This window comes from Salmo salar, chromosome ssa06 (genome assembly GCF_905237065.1).
Source record: "Salmo salar chromosome ssa06, Ssal_v3.1, whole genome shotgun sequence".
NCBI classification, from domain to species: Eukaryota; Metazoa; Chordata; class Actinopteri; order Salmoniformes; family Salmonidae; genus Salmo; species Salmo salar.
Window position 1 is genome coordinate 66,135,677 of NC_059447.1, and position 25,609 is coordinate 66,161,285.

General features: G+C 45.5%; 1 protein-coding gene across 1 annotated transcript in view; it reads left to right on the forward strand.

Moving 5' to 3' along the window:
* Positions 1–25,609, forward strand: part of LOC106607863 (ENAH actin regulator) — a 79,514-nt gene that overhangs the window by 6,516 nt on the left and 47,389 nt on the right. The window contains 2 exon segments of the mRNA XM_045720888.1: positions 6,026–6,191; positions 14,597–14,780. Coding sequence (XP_045576844.1) covers positions 6,026–6,191; positions 14,597–14,780 — 350 coding nt within the window.

The following is a 25,609-nucleotide window of genomic DNA, read 5'->3' on the forward strand; positions in this document are numbered from 1 at the left end:
GAAGGCTCTTGTTTACTCCTCACTGACATGTGGTTTACATGTAATCCCGTCAGGCAGAATGCTGAACTGACACATCAATATTGCGTTGGTTCACTGTGGAGATGATAAATCCCCCTGGTGTGTTTCATTAGACCCTCTCCAGGTAAATGAGCCCTCATTAGATGACTGAGGTACTGTGACTACTTATCTGACTGTTTCTAGTTAGTGGCTAGTAGGGTTGAACAGCCTCCCTGTGTTCATGCCTGGAGGCTTCTACGCCCTTGCTATCTCTGTCTGCAGTGGGCAGTAAATCTGCCCCAGTGTTGAGTGTTCTGTGGATTGGTTGGAGCCGGACGTGCCTGTCTCCCATCACTGCTCTATGAACAGCCACCCAGCCCTCAACCCTGGTCCTCTCATCCAGCCACAGGAGCCACATAGATGTGGTCCCCAGCATCCTCTGTGAGTCAGAGCAGACACCATGGAAAATTCCATTCTCTTCTGTCTTAGGGCCTCAGAGCTGAGTCAAAGCCCAAAACAAACATGTTCTATCGAAATCTACTCAGAGCCTCAACATTAGTTGTGGGGAAAAAACACTGTCCTTCGTGTTTCTTTGTTTCTGTCTTACTTTGTTTTGTTTAGATTTTACAGGGTTTGTCCTCTTTTTCAGCTTGGAAACTGGCCTCTGCCCAGACTATGAGTGTAGAGCCTAGTTCAGCCTCTTATTAAAGCCAACAATAGCCATGGCATTAAAACTGCGGACAGATACCTATGCCAACAGTCCTGTTTGTTAAATCCTAACCACTGCATGCAAGTACACAATTTAGAGATCAGGATTTCCTCTGCTCTCTCTGTGGCCATATGGAAAATACACAGCTGTCGACCAAGGCCTCCCTTCGGTGTTGCGCCTACAGGGGACAGAGGAAGCGGTGGAGGGAAGTGATGTCTGTCTGCCCCTGGGAAGACTGACTGACTGAAGAGTCTGTCTGAAGGTAATCCAGAAAAACTCTTCTCTGCAGTTTAATTGTAAGAATTGGACATTCTGACGAACCTCCATGGGGTCTGTTCATTCGACTGTGTTGCAGAAAATAATGATTTGGACCCTTTTACAAACCTAAATATTGGAGTGTTCCTTCAAAAAGGATTTGCCTTCCTGTTCTTAGCAATAACAATCAGAGCGGTGATCCATTTGCCATCTATTCCTTGGTAGGGATATAGAAGGCAGGCGCTGTATTACATAAGCAGGCCTAGCTAGTCCCTGGAGCGCTTCTCACAGCTCTGCTGGCTCTGACGTCAAGAGGCGCTAGCTGCCTGCTCTCTCACAGCCAAGCCCTTTGATGTTATATTTTGATAGAGAGACATTAGCATTAATGAAGGGATAGAAACCCTCTGCTATACCTGTTCCAATTCCACCAGCTCAACGTTACAGCTTCATGTGTATGTTTATACCTGTCTAAATGTGGTGTGTGTGTCTCCTGTACTGCACTGTACTGTACTGTTGTGTGTGTGTATTTACTATGTATAAGGGGATGGTGTTAGTGGTACTCAGAGTGGAGTACTCTTACTACCTTCTCCTTCAGAGAGCTTGAAGAGAGCCCAGAGGCAGCTGTATAGGTGTACTGAGAGGAACTAATGGGGAGAAGAGAGGCTCTGAATGGGATCAGGACTATAATGAGAGAGTCTGGGTCTACTCAACTTAGCATTAAGGCAACACGATACGAGAGAGAGAGAGAGAGAGGCCACTGTCCTTTCGCTTTGTTTTCCTACCCACCTAGCTACACATCTAGGTAGGCAGGACTCCACAACAACCTCCATTGAGAAGCTAGCTTCTTTACTTTACATTTGCTTGGCTTTACATCCATTCTTCTGATTCCCATTAGCTTCACAGTCATGCGAAGAGCCTTTTGGTGTCTCTCAGTCTCTGTGTTATGACAATAGTAAGCCATGGTACACTAACACGCATTACTCAACCCATATGTGTTTGGGAGGGTGGTCAGCCAATGGCAGCCATTGCTTAGATGACTGTGCAGATTTTGGGGTGAAAGAAGTGAAAATTAAGGGGTAATGAGCGACCTCTGATCCGACCGCTGATTTTTATGGGGAAGGGCAGTCCACCACCAATGCCATGTTGCTACCTCAAGCCCAGTCGGAGGGCTGAGAATGCACTAGAAGGCATGTTCCCCTGCCTTGGACACTTGGTTTGGGGTTGGATTCCTCTGGGTTTCAGTTGCCTGTGGTTGGAAAGTGGTGGCGGAACAGAGCCAAAGGCCTTAGTTAGGTTCCAGATTCTCTCTGGTGGTTTAGACAAGAGCACTATAGTTCATTACACTTCTACTACAAGAGTCCCGTGAAACAAGGAAACCGGTGGAAATGTGGAACAAGGAAACTGGTGGAAATGTGGAACAAGGAAACTGGTGGAAATGTGGAACAAGGAAACTGGTGGAAATGTGGAAACAAGGAAACTGGTGGAAATGTGAAACAAGGAAACTGGTGGAAATGTGAAACAAGGAAACTGGTGGAAATGTGGAACAAGGAAACCGGTGGAAATGTGGAACAAGGAAACCGGTGGAAATGTGGAACAAGGAAACCGGTGGAAATGTGAAACAAGGAAACCGGTGGAAATGTGAAACAAGGAAACCGGTGGAAATGTGAAACAAGGAAACCGGTGGAAATGTGGAGCAAGGAAACCGGTGGAAATGTGGAACAAGGAAACCGGTGGAAATGTGGAACAAGGAAACCGGTGGAAATGTGGAACAAGGAAACCGGTGGAAATGTGAAACAAGGAAACCGGTGGAAATGTGAAACAAGGAAACCGGTGGAAATGTGGAGCAAGGAAACCGGTGGAAATGTGGAACAAGGAAACCGGTGGAAATGTGGAACAAGGAAACCGGTGGAAATGTGGAACAAGGAAACCGGTGGAAATGTGAAACAAGGAAACTGGTGGAAATGTGAAACAAGGAAACTGGTGGAAATGTGAAACAAGGAAACCGGTGGAAATGTGGAACAAGGAAACCGGTGGAAATGTGGAACAAGGAAACCGGTGGAAATGTGGAACAAGGAAACCGGTGGAAATGTGGAACAAGGAAACCGGTGGAAATGTGAAACAAGGAAACTGGTGGAAATGTGGAACAAGGAAACCGGTGGAAATGTGAAACAAGGAAACCGGTGGAAATGTGAAGCAAGGAAACCGGTGGAAATGTGGAACAAGGGAATCTTGTAATAAGAGCTTGGTTATCAAATCTATTTGAATACTGAGTAGAGCAGTAGCCCATGAATAAATTAGTGTTTTATTTCCATTGTGCTTCTCCATTCATTTGCATTGTATATTATGCCCTAGTTCATGGTCGACATGAGAAAATAAGTGATTTGGACCATGTCCTTTACTATTCCATGTCTCCATTATGTGTAATTCCCCAGTTCTTTTCTACTGAAGACTGTAGGGTTTCTATTGTTGTCAATTAGGAGCATATTAAGGTGCGCTGCAGTGTCAGGTGTGTTCACACTGGGAAGATGACTGTCTTATGTGTGTGTGTGAGACTAGGAAGCTAGCTGTGTATTGGGATAAGTGGGTTCAGGTCTCTTGGCTGGTTATTAGTGCTCTGTCACTACAGACAGACTACAGCAGGCAGGCAGATATAGAACTGCCTCTGCCTGGCTAAAGCAATTCAGGTCTGAAGATAGTCATACGGTAGCTAATGGAAAGCAAAAATGGAATGATGATTTTCTCGGATGAAAGAGCATAGATCATCTGCTAGCGCCGCCACGAATAAAATGCACTTTAGTTACAATACTGTTTTTTTCGATAAAAATAAAAAATCTGTGAGTGGTCTTAAAGAGTCATTTGTGCTGAGACTCAGGTTCCCTGTTGTTGACAAAGCAATTTGCTTGTTGCAATTACCTTTTTAATGTACAGCCAGTAACCATAGCTGTTATTATGTCTGTGCCTACCCTGCTTTCATGGGTCATCATGTCGTAGATGGAGTAATGCTTGTCTCAGTGAGCAAGAGGTTGCTTTGTGTTTATGGTTGTTTTCCTTTGAAGAGAGAGGCTGGTGACCTTCATGTCTGTTTGGCAGGGCATAGTTAATTTGTTATACTGCTGTATGCTGATGGGTGCTGACAGTGAGGCGTGGGTTGGGTTCTCCCTTGCAGAGGGAGTGAGATGACAAAGGTACTGCTGAGTAAGAGACCCTCCACTGTTCTTCCATTCCAAAGCATCCGCGTTCCACATCAAGGCTGGGAGCTCTGCGCCTCCCTCCAGGCCTAGGGCCTGTTCGTGTTTAGCCAGCTTTGCAATTCCCGGTCTTATTCTCTTGTTTTCTACCTTCGAGAGCAATTCCACAAAAGTCTCAGGTTTCTCTGCCATCCCCGGTCTGACTAGAGATCAATAATCAGGAAACGACCGGCAGATGAAATTGAGTCTGATGTATCAAGCTGTGGAGAGGAGATGCATGTTTCAAGCCTCTTTCATAGAAGAAAGAGGAAAACAGGCTTTCCCCTGCGTGGTTTAATGTTGTTGAACAACACTCCCTTCTCCCCTGCTGACACCTGAGAGAGGTTATGTGGCGGTTCACACACACACACACACACACACACACACACACACACACACACACACACACACACACACACACACACACACACACACACACCTCTCTCTCAATATCCCATGGCTCTCTTTTATTCCCTTCCCCAGGGCCTCTACCCTCTCTCTTTTTCACTCTCTCTTTCTCACAATTTTTCTCCTCCGTCTTTCTTTCTCTTTGCCTCTCTCTCTACACATTCTGCCCCTCTCTCTCCTGTCTTACTCCTCCTGTTGGAGTAGTTGCTATGGAGTGGGAGGGAGGGTGAAGGATGTTGGTGAATAATTTACTGCCTGACAGGGCCTTGGCCTAATTGTTTTGTTCTGCTGGTCGGTAACAGAGTTGGCCAAGTCTCAAACGACACCCACTACTATAGCCTATATAGTGCATTAGTTGTGACCAGAGCCCTTGTGGTGATGCAGGAGTGTGGTGGTGTGTGTAGTTACCAAGACTCTGTTAAATACTAGGCCTAGGCTGAATGGTTTCCCTTCTGCAGGTGAACTGTCCATGTATATTGCACACTCACCCTGATATGCTCTATATATATACAAAAGTATGTGGACACCCCTTCAAATTAGTGGATTCGGCTATTTCAGCCACAGCCGTTGCTGACGGGTGTATAAAATCGAGCACATAGCCATGCAATCTCCATAGACAAACACTGGCAGTAGAATGGTCTTAGAGAAGAGCTCAGGGACTTAAAACGTGGCACCATCATAGGATGTCACCTTTCCAAATTCCTGCTCTGCTAGAGCTTCCCCGGTCAACTGTAAGTGCTGTTGTTATTGTGAAGTGAAAACGTCTAGGAGCAACAGCGGCTCAGGGGAGAAGTGGTAGGCCACACAAGCTCACAGAACGTGACTACTGAAATGCGTAAAAATTGACTGTCCTCGGTTGCAACACTCACTACTAAACTACCTTTGGAAGCAATGTCTGCACAGGAACTGTTTTAAGATCACCATGCGCAATGCCAAGTGTCGACTGCGAGCCAGGCCTAATCGCCCAACATCAGTGCCCGACCTTACTAATGCTCTTGTGGCTGAATGGAAGCAAGTCCCCGAAGGAATGTTCCAACTTCTAGTGGAAAGCCTTCCCAGAAGAGTGGAGGCTGTAATAGCAGCAAAGGGGAGACCAAATCCATATTAATGCCCATGATTTTGGAATGAGATGTTTGACGAGCAGGTGTCCACATACCTTTGGTCATGTAGTGTATGTTAATGGATGGTTGACACCCCCTTAGACCATTCTCCTTTTAATCATGTCAGATCCCATCACGTAAACGACTCCTCCAATACCATTATCCTCTCAGACAGCCACTCTTCCAGTTCCTGACTTTCAGGAGACCACAAATGTTGCTGTACTGGCCAGGCTTGATTAGCTCTGATCAACTGTTTGGGGTAGAAACCAATGTCCCCTTGTGTACTGCTGTTTAACGTGTGTCCCCCTGTTTCTCTCTCCTCTCTGCAGTGAACAGAGTATCTGTCAGGCGCGGGCCGCTGTCATGGTGTATGACGATGCCAATAAGAAATGGGTTCCAGCCGGCGGCTCCACGGGCTTCAGCAGAGTGCACATATACCACCACACGGGCAACAACGCCTTCCGGGTGGTGGGACGCAAAATACAGGACCATCAGGTGAGTCAGAGGGACAGCACGGGACTGGAGGATTTGAGAAGTATGTAGCGCTTGAGAAGACTTTCTGAATGCAATAGAAATACTTTAGAAGTTGTCGTTTGTTTGAAGTGGGACCAGGATTTCACGTGGCTGAACACTGCACTGATCGGATGGCTCTAGAGTTCTTTACGTTATTCCGTCTCTGACGTGTTTTATTTGGAGAGTAGCCTGGCAGCCATCTTGCTTATCTCAGTGTCTCTCAGGAATGATCCAGCTCTGTAATTGGAAACAGATCGGAGAGCTCTGCTGCTCCACTAGTCACCGTCACATCAGGGCCGTGACTGGACTGCTAGAGCCAAGCTCTCAAAAACATAAATCTGTCAGTGTGTTTGTCCAAGAGTAAAGCCCATGGTTAGCTATGGAGTCAACAGACAACAACAACAATATAGATCCATGCCAGAGAGGAAATGTAACAGTCTCCTGTATTCCTCTCCTCTCTCTGACTGGCTTACTGCTTTTACTCTGCACGATATGATCTGGCCAGGCAGCCAGAGATGCACATCTGTATTTAATGAAGGGAACATTTATGTGGAAAATGAGTGGATGGCCTGTTCTTAGGAAAAATAGGATACATATTTAGAGAAACAAGACACCAGGTGCTGCTGAATTGTTCTCCAACGGTACCAGACTACACCTTTCCGATTGGATTAGTGTTGGCGCTGATTGTTGTCTGTTTGGTGTTTGTTTGGTATTTGGTAGCCCTCTGTGTGTGTTTCTAGCATACACAATGCAGCTGACCCTTGCCCATTGCAGCTGACCCTCTCATTACAAACATATGGGTTTCCCTTAGAGTGGTTTCCCTGAAATAGACTTAAAGGAAGCCATGATGGGCTGTTTTCAGCATTGAGGGTGAATAGTTTTTAGTAGAGGTATATTATACTGCCTGGGCTGGGACTGAACAGATGGTTAGCTTGGTCTGATTGATCCTGTGTGTGTCCTATAAGAGTTAACTCTACATGTCTGGGAGTATCTCTCTCTCAGTGCATCAGACTGTTAGGATTTAGTAGATTTCACTGCAATGGTGTTAGTGGATAAACTTGCACACAGAGCACTTCTGCCAGTCCATTAGTTAGGGGAGGATCACTATAGGATCCAGTCTGCTGCATCCCAGAACATCAGTGCTGTCTCTCAGGGCCTCATTGCCATGCAGGAAGAGTGTTTGTGGAGATGGCTGAGTGCAGTACTAGTGTAGTCCACTGAGGCATTGTCTACATCCAGCGGCACTGTGGACCAGGGGCCCTTTCTGCAGTGGCAGATCCTGTTATATACTCCTGTCTCAGGAGAGGCCAATGGAGAGATGGAGCAGCGTAGGACAGGTCAGACGAGTGGAGAATAAAGGCATTGTTGGTTGGCCGGTTAACTCTAAAAGCATATTTCTGTTCTGGGTCTAGTATCTCTGTTTATTGGGATTATTTTACTATCCCAGAAGCATTATGAACTCAGCAAAAAAAGAAACGTCCTCTCACTGTCAACTGTGTTTATTTTCAGCAAACTTAACATGTGTAAATATTTGTATGAACATAACAAGATTCAACAACTGAGACATAAACTGAACAAGTTCCACAGACATGTGACTAAGAGAAATGGAATAATGTGTCCCTGAACAAAGAGGGGGTCAAAATCAAAAGTAACAGTCATTATCTGGTGTGGCCACCAGCTGCATTAAGTACTGCAGTGCATCTCCTCCTCATGGACTGCACCAGATTTGCCAGTTCTTGCTGTCAGATGGTACCCCACTCTTCCACCAAGGCACCTGCAAGTTCCTGGACATTTCTGGGGGGAATGGCCCTAGCCCTCACCCAGGTCCCAGACGTGCTCAATGGGATTGAGATCCAGGCTCTTCGCTGGCCATGGCAGAACACTGACATTCCTGTCTTGCAGGAAATCATGCACAGAATGAGCAGTATGGCTGGTGGCATTGTCATGTCAGGGTCATGTCAGGATGGGCCTGTAGGAAGAGTACCACATTAGGGAGGAGGATGTCTTCCCTGTAACGCACAGCGTTGAGATTGCCTGCAAAGACAACAAGCTCAGTCCGATGATGCTGTGACACACCGCCCCAGACCATGACGGACCCTCCACCTCCAAATCGATCCCGCTCCAGAGTACAGGCCTCGGTGTAACGCTCATTCCTTACGTCGATAAACGCGAATCCGACCATCACCCCTGGTGAGAAAAAACTGCGACTCGTCAGCGAAGAGCACTTTTTGCCAGTCCTGTCTGGTCCAGTGACAGTGGGTTTGTGACCATAGGCGACATTGTTGCCGGTGATGTCTGGTGAGGACCTGCCTTACAACAGGCTTACAAGCCTTCAGTCCCAGCCTCTCTCAGCCTATTGCAGACAGTCTGAGCACTGATGGAGGGATTGTGCGTTCCTGCTGTAACTCGGGCAGTTGTTGCCATCCCGTACCTGTCCCGCAGGTGTGATGTGTGAAGTTATTTGGATTTCTACAAATTATCTTTGAAAGTCAGGGTCCTGAAAAAGGGACGTTTATTTTTTTGCTGAGTTAGATAGTTACTGGACTCAGCCTTTTAGTCCCTCTGTTACGTGTTTCTGGTCTGGACCATGCAGTGATTGAGACAGAGCTGTGGAGCATGGTGGTCAGGCATAAACACGCAGGCCACAGTGGGCCCCTTGGTGTGCAGAACCTCCAACAGGACCTCCATCCTGCGGGACTTGCGGGCCCTGACAGAGATCATTATGGTGCAGTCTGCATTTTTCGTGCTGCGGACGGTCAGACGACTTTAGGATGAAAATAGTTTTTTTGTCCCGCAGATTGTTTGGAAACGGTTTTCTTTCTGCTTAGGCTAGTATGTGTTATCCTAGGAATACCTATTGTATTAAAAGCACCTCTTTTCCATGTTATTCACACACTTAGTAGCCTACCTCCTCTCCTAGTTGGGCGTGATCAACATCAAGTTGATCACGCCCCAATGGTGGAACAAGCTCCCTCACGACGCCAGGACAGCGGAGTCAATCACCACCTTCCGGAGACACCTGAAACCCCACCTCTTTAAGGAATACCTGGGATAGGATAAAGTAATCCTTCTAACGCCCCCTTAAAAGATTTAGATGCACTATTGTAAAGTGGTTGTTCCACTGGATATCATAAGGTGAATGCACCAATTTGTAAGTCGCTCTGGATAAGAGCGTCTGCTAAATGACTTAAATGTAAATGTAAGTGTGCCTATACAGTATTTGTGGTCTCAATGAAATGGAGTAGGCTGCCTATGCATGGGCGGAGAGCCAGGTGGCAGTTGTCTTTCCAAGGAAATTAACTTCCTAAATATGATTTAGGCTAAAGTTTACTAAATTGCCTGGAAATAAATATTGATCACCTATATTTGTCTTCGTCTGAAAATCGCCCCACTCCTAAAAGGTAGGCTACAGTGGGGGGAAAAAGTATTTGATCCCCTGCTGATTTTGTACGTTTGCCCACTTACAAAGAAATGATCAGTCTATAATTTTAATGGTAGGTTTATTTGAACAGTGAGAGACAGAATAACAACAAAATATCCAGAAAAACGCATGTCAAAAATGTTATAAAATGATTTGCATTTTAATGAGGGAAATAAGTATTTGACCCCTCTGCAAAACATGACTTAGTACTTGGTGGCAAAACCCTTGTTGGCAATCACAGAGGTCAGACGTTTGTTGTAGTTGGCCACCAGGTTTGCACACATCTCAGGAGGGATTTTGTCCCACTCCTCTTTGCAGATCTTCTCCAAGTCATTAAGGTTTCGAGGCTGACGTTTGGCAACTCGAACCTTCAGCTCCCTCCACAGATTTCCTATGGGATTAAGGTCTGGAAACTGGCTAGGCCACTCCAGGAACTTAATGTGCTTCTTCTTGAGCCACTCCTTTGTTGCCTTGGCCGTGTGTTTTGGGTCATTGTCATGCTGGAATACCCATCCTCGACCCATTTTCAATGCCCTGGCTGAGGGAAGGAGGTTCTCACCCAAGATTTGACGGTACATGGCCCCGTCCATCGTCCCTTTGATGCGGGGAAGTTGTCCTGTCCTCTTAGCAGAAAAACACCCCCAAAACATTATGTTTCCACCTCCATGTTTGACGGTGGAGATGGTGTTCTTGGGGTCATAGGCAGCATTCCTCCTCCTCCAAATACGGCGAGTTGAGTTGATGTCAAAGAGCTCCATTTTGGGCGCATCTGACCACAACACTTTCACCAGTTGTTGTCTGAGTCATTCAGATGTTCATTGGAAAACTTCAGACGGGCATGTATATGTGCTTTTTTGAGCAGGGGGACCTTGAGGGCGCTGCAGGATTTCAGTCCTTCACGGCGTAGTGTGTTACCAATTGTTTTCTTGGTGACTATGGTCCCAGCTGCCTTGAGATCATTGACAAGATCCTCCCGTGTAGTTCTGGGCTGATTCCTCACCGTTCTCATGATCATTGCAACTCCACGAGGTGAGATCTTGCATGGAGCCCCAGGCCGAGGGAGATTGACAGTTCTTTTGTGTTTCTTCCATTTGCGAATAATCTCACCAAATGTTGTCACCTTCTCACCAAGCTGCTTGGCGATGGTCTTGTAGCCCATTCCAGCCTTGTGTAGGTCTACAATCTTGTCCCTGACATCCTTGGAGAGCTCTTTGGTTTAGGCCATGGTGGAGGTTTTGGAATCTGATTGATTGATTGCTTCTGTGGACAGGTGTCTTTTTTACAGGTAACAAGCTGTGGTTAGGAGCACTCCCTTTAAGAGTGTGCTCCTAATCTCAGCTCGTTACCTGTATAAAAGACACCTGGGAGCCAGAAATCTTTCTGATTGAGAGGGGGTCAAATACTTATTTCCCTCATTAAAATGGAAATCAATTTATAACATTTCTGACATGCGTGTTTCTGGATATTTTTGTTGTTATTCTGTCTCACTGTTCAAATAAACCTACCATTAAAATTATAGACTGATCCTTTCTTTGTCAGTGGGCAAATGTACAAAATCAGCAGGGGATCAAATACTTTTTCCCCCCACTGTATATGCTAAATGTAGCTTGAGAGAAAGTGTCCGCTGTCTCACCCAGTCTGCGCTCTTCAAACTACGCCTATCCTATTGGCTGATGTATCCCAGTAATGCCGATAGCCTAATATAATGGGCCATGTGAGAATTGCTGGTAATTTAACAACTCTTGATATTGCCTATAGGGTTCAAAATTGCTGGGACCATGGCTGGGAAGTGAGCTTCGTTACGTATGCCTAAGATAACATTGTGGGACTGCGGTTGGGTTCGGGACCAGTTCTTCCGGGAGCTGGTGGGAGTCGGACAGAAAGCCAGCGGGAGCGGGCTGGTGCGGTATGAAAAGCTGAGGGATGGGATGAAGAAATCAGTCCCGTGCAGACCACTTCGAGTGGCGCAGCGCTCTAAGGCTCTGCATCTCAGTGCTAGAGGCGTCACTACAGACCTTGGTTCGATTCCAGGCTGTATCACAACCGGCCGTGATTGGGAGTCCCATAGGGTGGCGCACAATTGGCCCAGCATCGTTAGGGTTTGGCAGGAGTAGGCTGTCATTGTAAATAAGAATTTGTTCTTAACTGACTTGCCTAGTTAAATAATTTTTTTAAATTAAGTACTTTCTACCATAATGAGGGCCAGTAAATCCAGGAAGTTTGGAATCCCAGTGCAGCACCTCGCTCCCCTCAGAGAACTTACACCACAGAGGCCAGTTATGGATGACATCAAACCCAGCCCTGATGCAGGGTGTCAAGTAATATTTCACTCTTGATGTTTTTCTTTCTTTGAAGACTTTATTAAAAAACACTCAGTAGTCACTATTTGTTCCCCCTGAAGCAATAAACCCTGACCACTTTTTAAGAATCTAATTTAGAGTTCCTACCCCCCATTAACTTTGAAGGCCTTATTTGTGGAATGCCTGACCCTGTTCTGCCTGTCTATTACTTAATGTAGAGCAGCAAACTGGAGCAGAAGGATTTAACGCAGTGGAAAAACCTCAATGTTATTGGTTTAATTTTACCAATCCAATAAAAAGCTATTGCTGGCCCTCTCCTTCTCTTGGTCTCACACTTGTCCTTACAATTGCTGTAGACCTATACTGTGTGTGAAGGACAATTTGATGTAGATATATAAAAACAGACGTCACTAAGTATTGATCCAATAGTCTCATTCCTGTGATGAGTGAAGTGTCTATAGTGTCTATAGTGTCTATAGTGTCTATAGTGTCTATAGTGCAGTGTCTCCAGAGTAGGAAGGTCTTGCTGTTGTTTCTACAGCCGCTAAGCGTCACAGAATCCATACCCTCAAGGCCCTGCAATGTCTTGTGATGGATGAGTACTGCACGTAGACCCCAGGAGTGTGTGTGTGTGTGTGTGTGTGTGTGTGCGTGTGTGTGTGCGCACAGTCACGGGAGGCTGTTTGTCCGCTGACCCTGTATGACGGCGAGGCGTGACTGAGAATCCATCTAACACACAGCGTTCCTCCTGTAGGAGAGGGCGAGGGAGTGCCCGCCGGTCGGCATGTGCTTCATCAGCAATCCCAGAACCCTCTCTGTCTTCTCCCTGACGTCTCCCATCCCGTGGGAAGAGAGGAGGATAGGTCATTACGAGGCCTTGCTCTCCTGCTGTTGTTATTAGTTTCAACACAATGGGAAAGGTCCTTCACGCCACCCCTATAGACACTCACAGCGACCTCAGCATGTAGGAGGGACTTGACTGTTCTTAGAACTGGGTTCAGATGATCCTTGGACTCCATGGAAAGGTCACGTTGACACCCTGTTGTGGGTTCATAGCAGCAAACTGGTTAGTAGCCCAAGGACCACTAAAGGCTTAACGAACACGGACCTGATGTAGGATTTCTGTTGTCACAGATGTAGTCTTCACTCTCTACTTAGTGAGTCAATAAGCTGATCATGAATGGAGATGTTTTTATATTGCTTCATAACTCTTTTAGTAAGACTTTAATCCGACAGCAATCCTGATGCATGTTAATTAGGCCCTCTGATGGTTTTCTGGTTTCTAATTATTATGAGCAGAGATTTGCAACAGTACACACACTGCAGTGTGTGATTAATATTGATGTGATTATTGACTTATCTAAAATGAGACGGTATGGAGGCAAGACGTGTGAAGATTTGATGCTGCTTATTATTATTCGACTGATACAGCCACCTGTCTGCATCTGTTTAGTGCAGAGAATCGATCACAGGAAGATAGACTATCTATCTGGGGTGTTGAGGCTTTGGCTTGTCGTGGTCATTTCCAACTAATCTATATGAAACACACTTATGATGGCTGAAGTTGAAACTAGTTGGTTTAAAATAATAAATCAAAAAAATCAAAAGATGATGAATAGGCGCAATATACTTTGCACATTTCAGATTCTTCTTCAATTTATGCATCTTTATTAGACTGTAAGGTAGCAATATACTGTGGCATACTTTCCCCTTTGCACTGACTCTTTCATCTGGTGACTGCAGCAGTGAAATCTGTAGCCTAGGCCTTGAATACTGCTCAGAGCCTGACTAGGCTGAAAACTAACGGAGTTCCCGAGTGATTCTTGGCTGGGGTACAGTACTGCTGATTTCTGATAGGGGCCAGATTAACTATATGTGTTATGCGCCGTTCCTCTACTGTTCCTCTGTCTCTAACTGGAGTTGAACCGACAGCCTGTTTGTTTTCTCTGCTCCGTTGGGTGCCTCACTGTGCTCATCAACAAGAAATGAGAGAACAGATTATGTAAATCTCTGGCCTGGCCGCCCAGAGGAAAAATAAAGCTAGTAACCAACACATCTTCACTTTCAAGAGCCAAAGGAATGTTCGATTCAATTCTAGATATTTCAAATAAACGTGGTGCGGATATTCTAGGTATTTTTTCCACAGCTTTCGCCAACCCTAACATTCTAGAATTGAATAACTATCTTGATCCTCAAGCTGGGAATGATTGCTTGGGAGCTAAACGCAGCTCATTTGATTCCCTCCATTTATTTATGAAAGGTGTGCTCATGTTTCTCTAACCTGAAAACTGACACAGCGTTTCTTCTTGGTCATATGCCAAGTGATTAAATAACCACATATTTAACATTTCAAGGTGGCTTGTACTTTACTGTAGTGAGTGTGGCGGTTCTTAAGTGCTTTTAGACGGACTGAGGTGTATTAGCTGTACTGTGACTCACTTTATAGAGTAGACCTATTATGTGCTCTAGAAAGCTGCATTTCCTGTTATCATGATAAACGTGTTCTGAGCAACACAGTTCTTTCTGTGCTTCAGAAAAGTTGTCTCAAAACCATCTCACCTCTCCTTCTCCCTATAAGGGCGATAAACTTGTTTTGAGCAACACAAATAGTCCTTTCAGTACTTCAGAATAAACCATCTCACCTCTCCCCCCCTCTCCTTCTCCAGGTGGTAATAAACTGTGCCATTCCCAAGGGGCTCAAGTACAACCAGGCCACGCAGACCTTCCACCAGTGGCGCGATGCCAGGCAGGTCTACGGCCTCAACTTTGGCAGCAAGGAGGATGCCAACGTATTCGCCAGTGCCATGATGCATGCCCTGGAGGTGCTCAACTCTCAGGACACAGGTGCAGGTAAGCTACACTGACTGACAGGAAGACTGCTGTAAAGACCTGAGAGGTCCATCCAGCTGTCTGTGGGATTTTAACAATGAGAGGTGGTCTTGCCTGTTGCCATCCTGTTGCCTCACTCACTGCAGTGGTTGGAGTGAGAGGTGTCCTGCATGTAAAGTAGGCAGGCATGCAAACCTTATGGCTGATGTAGGAGATGGGTATGGGTTAGGCTAGGAGGGCTTTGCTCAGACACACAGTTGGTTAACCCCTTACGCTTGTGGAAAGTGGCTTATATGGACGGGGCCAAATTGAAATGATTCTAACAGAAGAAGTATAAAAAGCATATGCATGACCATGGTAGCAAATTAAAGAGAACACTTTGGAGTTCATGGGGAAATGATCAGGCCGAAGGTGAGGACAAAACAGTTAATCTGGCACAAGACTGAATCCAAACACTAAACCATTGATTTCATGTGCCTTTTTAAGTTTACTGTAATTTTCACAGCGTTTGTCAATAATGAAATCTGCAAATACTCTGGATACATTCAGTAACATAATTTGAATATTCATTGACGTTTTGGAGTAGGTGCAAGATAAGAAAAAATGATTACAAGGGTTTGAGTGAGAGGTCACCTCTCCCCACCCTCACACAATTGCTGCTTACGCAATCCAAAAATGTTCCATTATAAATCTGGGTCAGGTGGGCTTCATTTGAAAGCTTATTCTATTGCCAACATGGCTAGCTAAGTTATAAAATATTATCTTGCCTTGTTAGGCTTTCGAAAGGCACTTCAGACAAACCGAATGTAATTTTGGTGCACATAGAATGGAGTCATGAGTGCATTCAAGTGCGTGTTGCAGCTAATTTTCTTCACAATACGACAAACACTCATTCTGTTCAGGAAAACCCAGAGTATAACACTTGTCCTTGTAACTGTGGATCAAACATAAATGTTGATAACAAATTACATGAGTTTTCAAATATAGAAATGTGAAGTGCACATTTGGACTCATGGATGTGTGGTTTGCTTGTTTGACATCAAAGCAGTATTAATTATAATACTCAACGTCTTATCTTTCAGAACACATCAACTCCTCTCGATTTACAGCATTTCCCACTCGGTCAACAACTATGTGCAAAAGTAGCCCAATCAGTGGGAGGGATGGGGGCATCTTGTTGCGCGGTGCTCAACTTTATAACGACTGTCGGTTAGAACCCATACAGTGCTGTCAACCGGAGACCCTGGCTGCATTTCAAACACGTAAAAGACACACCCTCCTCCACTTACCCTCGCCTTATGCCCTTGGGGGAATCCCTGTGGCCACCTTTGCCGTCGGTCCAAACAATTAGCCAAGCAAGGGAAGTTGGCAACGTAAGCCCCTCAGCCATCGTTTGTGATAGTGTGCGAGTGTACAATTCTGTTCACTCCAGGGCCTGAAACTCCCCGTAATTAAATTGGCGATGATTCTACATCTGCTAAGAAAAGGCCGCCAGAACTTAAAGCCAACATAAATATGGAGAAGTCAACATACAAGTATAAGTAAAAACGAATGTAAATAAGTTTGAAATTGTGCTACTAATCCACATGACTGCACAAACCCGTCTCGTAAAAGTAATTATGTTTTTGTTTGGTTAGCTTTTGGAAACGTTAGCTAGCTCATACAACTTTCCCTGACGTCACACTTATACATTATAATTTTTTGGATTTACCAGATATCGTCGGATAGCTAGTTTTCGATGTCTGCGGATGCATTTTCTTCTAGCCAAGATATGAAATGCAATCATAATTGACTGTAGCGCATATAAAGCACACAAAACAGCTATTGGTGGTTCCATGATGACTGAAAACACAACCCTGGGACGAACGAGTGACGAATTTCCGGGCATGAGCGGTCCATTTAAAATTCATTCATTCCTCCCTCGCCCTGCAAGTGTCAACTGATCATACGTCATGATATGTGATCAGAGGTGTCCACTTAATTTGAGGGCTGAGGGGAGAGGGTGTGTCTTGCATGTTTGGAATACAGCCCCTGAGCTCTAACCAATGTTCCCTCTAAACTGCGCACGGGCGCTCAGTAGACCCGAGACTGCCTCGCAGCTCCCATTGGACTGCTGTGCAGAATAAATACTGTGTCAGCCCAAGGAGAGAAGCACGAGGTTGAACTTCACTCAACTTTCTTGAGTTTTCCCTGTTAACATGATCAACGTTTCCCTTTACTGTGGCAATTGTGATCGAATCAACGCAATATTGGCCACTTTCAAATCAAATTTATTTATAAAGCCCTTCTTACATCAGCTGATATCTCAAAGTGCTGTACAGAAACCCAGTCTAAAACCCCAAACGGCAAGCAATGCAGGTGTAGAAGCACGGTGGCAAGACAAAACTCCCTAGAATGGCCAGAACCTAGGAAGTAACCTAGAGAGGAACCAGGCTATGAGGGGTGGCCAGTCCTCTTCTGGCTGTGCCGGGTGGAGATTATAACAGAACATGGCCAAGATGTTCAAATTTTCATAGATGACCAGCAGGGTCAAATAATAATAATCACAGTGGTTGTTGAGGGTGCAACAGGTCAGCACCTCAGGAGTAAATGTCAGTTGGCTTTTCATAGCCGATCATTCAGAGTATCTCTACCGCTCCTGCTGTAGAGAGTTGAAAACAGCAGGTCTGGGACAGGTAGCATATCTGGTGAACAGGTCAGGGTTCCATAGCCGCAGGCAGAACAATTGAAACTGGAGCAGCAACACGGCCAGTTGGACTGGGGACAGCAAGGAGTCATCAGGCCAGGTAGTCCTGAGGCATGGTCCTAGGGCTCAGGTCCTCAGAAAGAAAGAAAAAAAGAAAGAATTAGAGAGAGCATACTTAAATTCACACAGGACACCAGATAAGACAGGAGAAATACTCCAGATATAACAGACTGACCTTAGCCCCCCGACACATAAACTACTGCAGCATAAATACTGGAGGCTTAGACATCCGACGATAACCCCAGACAGGGCCAAACAGGCAGGATATAACCCCACCCACTTTGCCAAAGCACAGCCTCCACACCACCAGAGGGATATCTTCAACCACCAACTTACCATCCTGAGACAAGGCCGAGTATAGCCCACAAAGATCTCCATCACGGCACAACCCAAGGGGGGGTGCCAACCCAGACAGGAAGATCACGTCAGTGACTCAACCCACTCAAGTGACGCACCCCTCCTAGGGACGGCATGGAAGAGCACCAGTAAGCCAGTGACTCAGCCCCTGTAATAGAGTTAGAGGCAGAGAATCCCAGTGGAGAGAGGGGAACCGGCCAGGCAGAGACAGCAAGGGCGGTTCGTTTCTCCAGTAGCTTTCCGTTCACCTTCACACTCCTGGGCCAGACTACACTCAATCATAGGACCTACTGAAGAGATGAGTCTTCAATAAAGACTTAAAGGTTGAGACCAAGTCTGTGTCTCTCACATGGGTAGGCAGACCATTCCATAAAAATGGAGCTCTATAGGAGAAAGCCCTGCCTCCAGCTGTTTGCTTAGAATTTCTAGGGACAGTAAGGAGGCCTGCGTCTTGTGACCGTAGCGTACGTGTAGGTATGTACAGCAGGACCAAATCGGAAAGATAGGTAGGAGCAAGCCCATGTAATTTTTTAGGCTAGCAGTAAAACCTTGAAATCAGCCCTTGCCTTAACAGGAAGCCAGTGTAGAGAGGCTAGCACTGGAGTAATATGATCCATTTTTTTTGTTCTAGTCAAGATTCTAGCAGCCGTGTTTAGCACTAACTGAAGTTTATTTAGTGCTTTATCCGGGTAGCTGGAAAGTAGAGCATTGCAGTAGTCTAACCTAGAAGTGACAAAAGCATGGATACATTTTTCTGCATCATTTTTGGACAGAAAGTTTCTGATTTTTGCAATGTCCTTGAAACAGTCTTGATATGTTCGTCAAAAGAGAGATCAGGATCCAGGGTAACGCCGAGGTCCTTCACAGTTTTATTTGAGATGACTGTACAACCATGAAGATTAATTGTCAGATTCAACAGAAGATCTCTTTGTTTCTTGGGACCTAGAACAAGCATCTCTGATTTGTCCGAGTTTAAAAGTAGAACATTTGCAGCCATCCACTTCTTTATGTCTGAAACACAGGCTTCCAGCGAGGGCAATTTTGGGGCTTCACCATGTTTCATCGAAATGTACAGCTGTGTGTCAGCCGCATAGCAGTGAAAGTTAACATTATGTTTCCGAATGACATCACCAAAAGGTAAAATATATAGTGAAAACAATAGTGGTCCTAAAACGGAACCTTGAGGGACACCGATATTTACAGTTAATTTGTCAGAGGACAAACCATCCACAGAGACAAAGTGATATCTTTCCGACAGATAAGATCTAAACCATTCCAGAACTTGACCGTGTAGACCAATTTGGGTTTCCAATCTCTCCAAAAGAATGTGGAGATTTCAATGCAACATGCTGAAGAAAAAAAACATACAAGAGATTTTGTTGTAGAACGCATCAAAGTAAGAATATTTTGCACGCATGACTCAGCCTGTAATCTACACAGACTTGTGCGTTATAACTAATCAGAGCTGCAGTAGGCCTATATGCAAATCGACCATTGCCATATTTGGATCTGTGTCATTTACTTTGATCTGGACTGTGTTTACAGCATGAGCGGTCGTGAGTAGATGTGCTTGTTTTGAAATCAAAGCGAGAGCTGCATATAGCCACGTTTGGACATTTTGTTCATATCCTTTGCTAGTTATTAGCCCAGTTATAGATCATTTGTAGTCAGCAATTGGGGAGGGATTGCTTCCTACAAGAGCACATAATGTGTGCATTTCTAGACATCTATGAAGAGTTTTTTTATTTCTTAATGGGGTAGTGTTGTATTTTGGGGCAGTGTTGTATTTTGAGACAGTCTTGAATAAGCTAAGAAGCCAATAGGCAGAGGGCAGCATAATTTGTGAGAATAATGCATATTTTTTTGTGAAGTGGTTTCTTGCATCAAACACAGCACAATTTTCAGTCACCTCCTTCTCTGAAGGACAAGTGGATAAACAGGTTAATGTCAAGCCCTCATGATTTTGTTGAATTCTTTTCAAAAGTATCATGGAATGTAGGCCTACATTGAACACAACACATTGGCTAATAATGTAGGCTGAATGATAGAACAGCTATTTCCATGTTATAATGTTATGAGATGTATTCTCTCCATTGATTTTTATGGTAGGCCACTCTGATAGACCTACAATATGATCAAATAGCCACAGTAGCCTATTAGCCACTGTTAAAACTGTAACTTAAACAGGTACAGCCTCAGTGTTCACAGTAAACGCGCGTTGGAAGTTGCACAGAATCTTCACAACATTGAAGTTTGCATGCAGCAGACCTGAAATTTGCTCAATGCCGAGAAAAATTTGAGGGAACATTGGCTCTAATGTCATGTATAGCATGTTACTGTACAGCAACTGGGTTCCAATTTAGGTGTTTATCAATGACAATCTGCCATTTTCAACCTGTATATAGTGGAAAGGGTTAACGTGACTAGGTATTTGAGCAGGACCCAAGAGTTAGAGAGATGCCGAAACCCTCTGAGTGTGTTATCAAACACTGTTTATCATTCATATCACACTTGAGCATAACACTAAAACTGCAGTACTTGGCCAGACATTTTCCAAAGGCACTTTAATGTTTGAGCGTTTAAAGTCAACACAGATGACTCATCAAGGTTTTACCTGACTTTGCTGAATTTTTTGCTTCAGTAAGCTGAAAGAATTACATTTGCGTATATTTCTCTTTCAACCACTGTTTATATTGGTTTGGCAGAATAACTCTTTTGTCCTCAGTAGAGTGAGGTCATATGTTTAGTGAGGACCTGCTCCGCTTGCTCTTGTAAAACTTGATGTAATTAGTCGTTCTGATGTGTGTCTTGGCGGGTAGTGGTCAGAGTGTGTGTGATAGGGGAACTCTGGTATGCTTCAAGTTTTGTTATGTGCACAAGTACTAGGGCCGGGACGATACCAATATCACTACTGTGGCAAGGAAACAAGTCACGAAGCAGATTTAACTTCTTTAGGAAAACTGCCCAAATGTTGGAAACAAACATCATTATGTTGTCATCCAGAGTCACATTTATTTTCCAAGCTATAGAACGCAATATTTTACATACAGTAGGTTTTTAAAGTACCAAAGAGTTTAGTTTACTTGGTGTTTTTGGTTTTGCCAAGGAAAAAATATTGCGTCCTGGCTCTGACAAGTAAAGTGAAATGCCTTTCTTGCAAGTTCTTTCCCAACAATGCATTAATCAATATCAGTAGTACTATAAAATAAAGTAGAACAAAAACGCACGAGAAATAAGAATTGGACGAGTAAGTAAGCTATACTATATATACATAAGTATTTGGACACCCCTTCAAATGAGTGGAGTCGGCTATTTCAGCCACAGCCGTTGCTGACAGGTGTATCAAATCAAGCACAAAACCATGCAATCTCCACAGACAAACATTGGCAGTAGAATGGCCTTACTGAAGAGCTCAGTGACTTTTGACGTGACACCGTCATAGGATGCCACCTTTCCAACAAGTCAGTTCTTCATATTTCTGCCCTGCTAGAGCTGCCCCAGATAACTTAAGTGCTGTTATTGTGAAGTGGAAGTGTCTAGGAGCAACAATCTCACAGAACGGGACTGCTGATTCCATATGTTATTTCATAGTTTTGATGTCTTCACTATTATTGTACAATGTAGAAAATAGTAAAAATTAAGAAAAACCCTTGAATGAGTAGGTGTGTCCAAACTTTTGACTGGTACTGTAGATCCTCTCCACGTCACCTGGTAGAAGCGGCCTGCCAGATAGGATGCAATGCAAGAGTGTACAGAGCCTGAGACATCCAACCCTTAGAGGGTGGAGAGGAGGATCTAATGGTTCACGGTGTTTAAAGCGGAGAATAGATCAAGGACAGCCTCTGTGACAGAGGAGAGGAGTCTCAGTTGAGTGACCTGTCTTGAAGCCTGATTGGTTAGAGTTAAGAAGATGGTTCTGAAAGAGATGAGAGAGTTGGTCAGAGAACGCACGCTATAGGGCCTCCCATGCGGCGCAGCGGTCTAAGGCACTGCAGGGCTTGAGGCGTCACTACAGATCCGGGTTCGATCCCGGGCTTTGACGCAGCCGGCCGCAACCGGGAGACACATTTGGCCCAGCATCGTCCGGGTTAGGCGAGGGTTTGGACGGCCGGGATGTCCTTGTCCCATCTAGCGACTCCTGTGACAAGCCGGGTGCATGCATGCTGACGAGGTCGCCAGTTGTACGGGGTCTACTCCGACACATTGGTGCGGCTGGCTTCCAGGTTAAGCGAGCAGTATGTCAAGAAGCAGTGCGGCTTGGTGGGTCGTGTTTCGGAGGACGCATGGCTCTCGACATTAGCCTCCTCGTGTCCGTACAGGAGTTGCAGCGATGGGACAAGACTAGCTACCAATTGGGGAGAAAAAGGGGTAAAAAGTAAAACAAAAAAAGACTGCATGCTCAAGTGTTTTGGAAAGAAAAGAAAGAAGGGATACCGGTCTGTAGTTGACCTCAGAGGGGTCGATTGTTGGTTTTTTGAGGAGGGGAGCAACTCTGGCTATTTTGAAGTCAGAGTGGACGCAGCCAGTAGTCAGGAATGGGAGAAAGTCTCCAGAGATGGTCTGGATAAGGGGATGGGGTTGAGCGGGCAGGTTTGTCGGGCAGCTGGACAAGGTGTCAAGCCCATTGAGGAAGACTCTACCGTTATGGGTTTCATTCGGTCAAATTTAATATGAATAACCAGGCCTTGAATCTTGAGCCATGTTAGTCTATTGCCCTTAACGGGTTGGCTGAGATATAGTGTAACGGGTTGCAGTCTACCACCCATAAAGGGTTATCTGAGGTATTGTGCTTTGGACATGCTTTTATGATCATATGATCAAGGTCCTTGTGAATCAGATGTAAAATGAACTGGAATCAAATGCGAGTTTCACCTAAGGTCCTTGGCTCCCGCTGAGACTTTCACCTCAGCCGCCGTGATCGAAGTTAACAGACGTGAACGTGGCAACCTTGAATTGGGTGTAGTTTCTTCCCTCTAAAGTTTCAACTTAATGGTTTCCACCTCAGCAACTTATCTTACATTTCCATTTCCAGCAGTCTGTGCTGCGCCAAGCCCATAGAGTAACCTCAGACAGAGAGGCCTTAGAACAGACTGAGATTATGCTGCTTGTCTGCACTCCCTTAGATTCATTTGTGGACTATCCTGAGTAATATCCAACCAAGTGGATTTGGTGCTATTTCTCAATGAGGGCTGGCTGTTTTGGACGGAGGAAGGAGTGTTTTTGTTGTAGAGAGGCTTGGTAATATGGTTGCAGAGCAGGCTTGGTAATATGGTTGCAGAGCAGGCTTGGTAATATGGTTGCAGAGCAGGCTTGGTAATATGGTTGCAGAGCAGGCTTGGTAATATGGTTGCAGAGCAGGCTTGGTGATATGGTTGCAGAGCAGGCTTGGTAATATGGTTGCAGAGCAGGCTTGGTAATATGGTTGCAGAGCAGGCTTGGTGATATGTTTGCAGAGCAGGCTTGGTGATATGGTTGCAGAGCAGGCTTGGTGATATGGTTGCAGAGCAGGCTTGGTGATATGGTTGCAGAGCAGGCTTGGTGATATGGTTGCAGAGCAGGCTTGGTAATATGGTTGCAGAGCAGGCTTGGTAATATGGTTGCAGAGCAGGCTTGGTGATATGGTTGCAGAGCAGGCTTGGTGATATGGTTGCAGAGCAGGCTTGGTGATATGGTTGCAGAGCAGGCTTGGTAATATGGTTGCAGAGCAGGCTTGGTGATATGGTTGCAGAGCAGGCTTGGTAATATGGTTGCAGAGCAGGCTTGGTGATATGGTTGCAGAGCAGGCTTGGTAATATGGTTGCAGAGCAGGCTTGGTGATATGGTTGCAGAGCAGGCTTGGTAATATGGTTGCAGAGCAGGCTTGGTGATATGGTTGCAGAGCAGGCTTGGTGATATGGTTGCAGAGCAGGCTTGGTAATATGGTTGCAGAGCAGGCTTGGTAATATGGTTGCAGAGCAGGCTTGGTAATATGGTTGCAGAGCAGGCTTGGTAATATGGTTGCAGAGCAGGCTTGGTGATATGGTTGCAGAGCAGGCTTGGTGATATGGTTGCAGAGCAGGCTTGGTAATATGGTTGCAGAGCAGGCTTGGTGATATGGTTGCAGAGCAGGCTTGGTAATATGGTTGCAGAGCAGGCTTGGTGATATGGTTGCAGAGCAGGCTTGGTAATATGGTTGCAGAGCAGGCTTGGTAATATGGTTGCAGAGCAGGCTTGGTGATATGGTTGCAGAGCAGGCTTGGTAATATGGTTGCAGAGCAGGCTTGGTAATATGGTTGCAGAGCAGGCTTGGATCTTCTGCCATTTGAAAGGTTCCGACGGTGGTTGTGTTTCAAAGTGTGTTTTCAGTTCAGTGTCACTGTCATAAACGCATAGCAGCAGCCACAGCTCTGAGTGCGGTCACTCTATTTCAGTGTCCTTGTCAAGGTGTTTGGAACATGACTGACTGAAGGTCAGAAGATGGTTTGACCAACTGTGTATGAATTAATCCAGGTTTAACACAGTTGATAAGGGAACGCTGAACATTGAATAGCCTAGCTGCTGATAACATTATGTCCCCCTGCCTCTCTACCTGTTCTTCATCTCTTTGTCCCTGACTAGACCATTTCCTGTTTACCACAGTGACTTCTAGCCCCTATCTCTCTCTAAGGCTGGATGCTTGGTTCTCACTGCTCTCTAATAGCCTGTGTTAATAACCTGATAGTGATGTGCTATCACACTGTCAGAGCCTGGTGCAGCCTGCTGCTAACAGGAGGAGACCCTGGGGGCTGCTGGAACTTTGAAGGAGTCTATAAGGATATCCTCAATGTGTGTGAGAGAGTGGGGATGTTTCTGCCTTCTCCATTTCCCCTGTCTGTCTGTTTGCAACACTGTTTGTAATGTGAGCTGTCTTAACCAAGGACTTTTTGCCTCATCAGGCCCCCCCGGGCTAGGCTTTGGGATACAGAGCGTTTTAGCCTGGCCTTAACAAAGCCCTACCAGGCTGACAGAGGGGAGGCGAAGCCCGATTGGACACTTTAATTGGCCCTGCCTCAGTCAAAGTTCCATTGTGTTGAGTAAGCTGTTTACAGCAGCATACTCCAGCACGGGGCTGGGCCTGACTATATGGGGCTACAGCGACCACTGAGGGCTGGAACAGGTTACAGCTGAGGTACAGCAACCCTGTTTGTGAGCAACTTTATTTGAGGACTGTGGTTGAGATATGGATCTGATTCTCTGCTCTTCTCTACCCCCTGTTAGTCGTACATAGAACTGCACCCAGGAGCAGTGACTACTAGAGGGTTTAACACCCCAGTGTTTTCTACAGTATATTCTTATCATCCTAGGTGATGATACTCCTATTCTAATAGGTGTCCCTTTTAGACATGATAAGCGAGAATGTGAGAATGCTATTCATTGACTACAGCTCAGTGTTCAACACCATAGTACCCTCAAAGCTCATCAATAAGCTAAGGACCCTGGGACTAAACACCTCCCTCTGCAACTGGATCCTGGACTTCCTGACGAGCCGCCCCAGGTGGTAAGGGTAGGTAACAACACATCCACCACGCTGATCCTCAACACAGGGGCCCCCCAGGGGTGCGTGCTCTGTCCCCTCCTGTACTCCCTGCTCACTCATGACTACACGGCCAGGCATGACTCCAACACCACCATTAAGTTTGCCTGATCAACGACGAGACAGCCTATAGGGTGGAGGTCAGAGAACTGGCAGTGTTGTGCCAGGGCAACAACCTCTCCCTCAATGTGATCA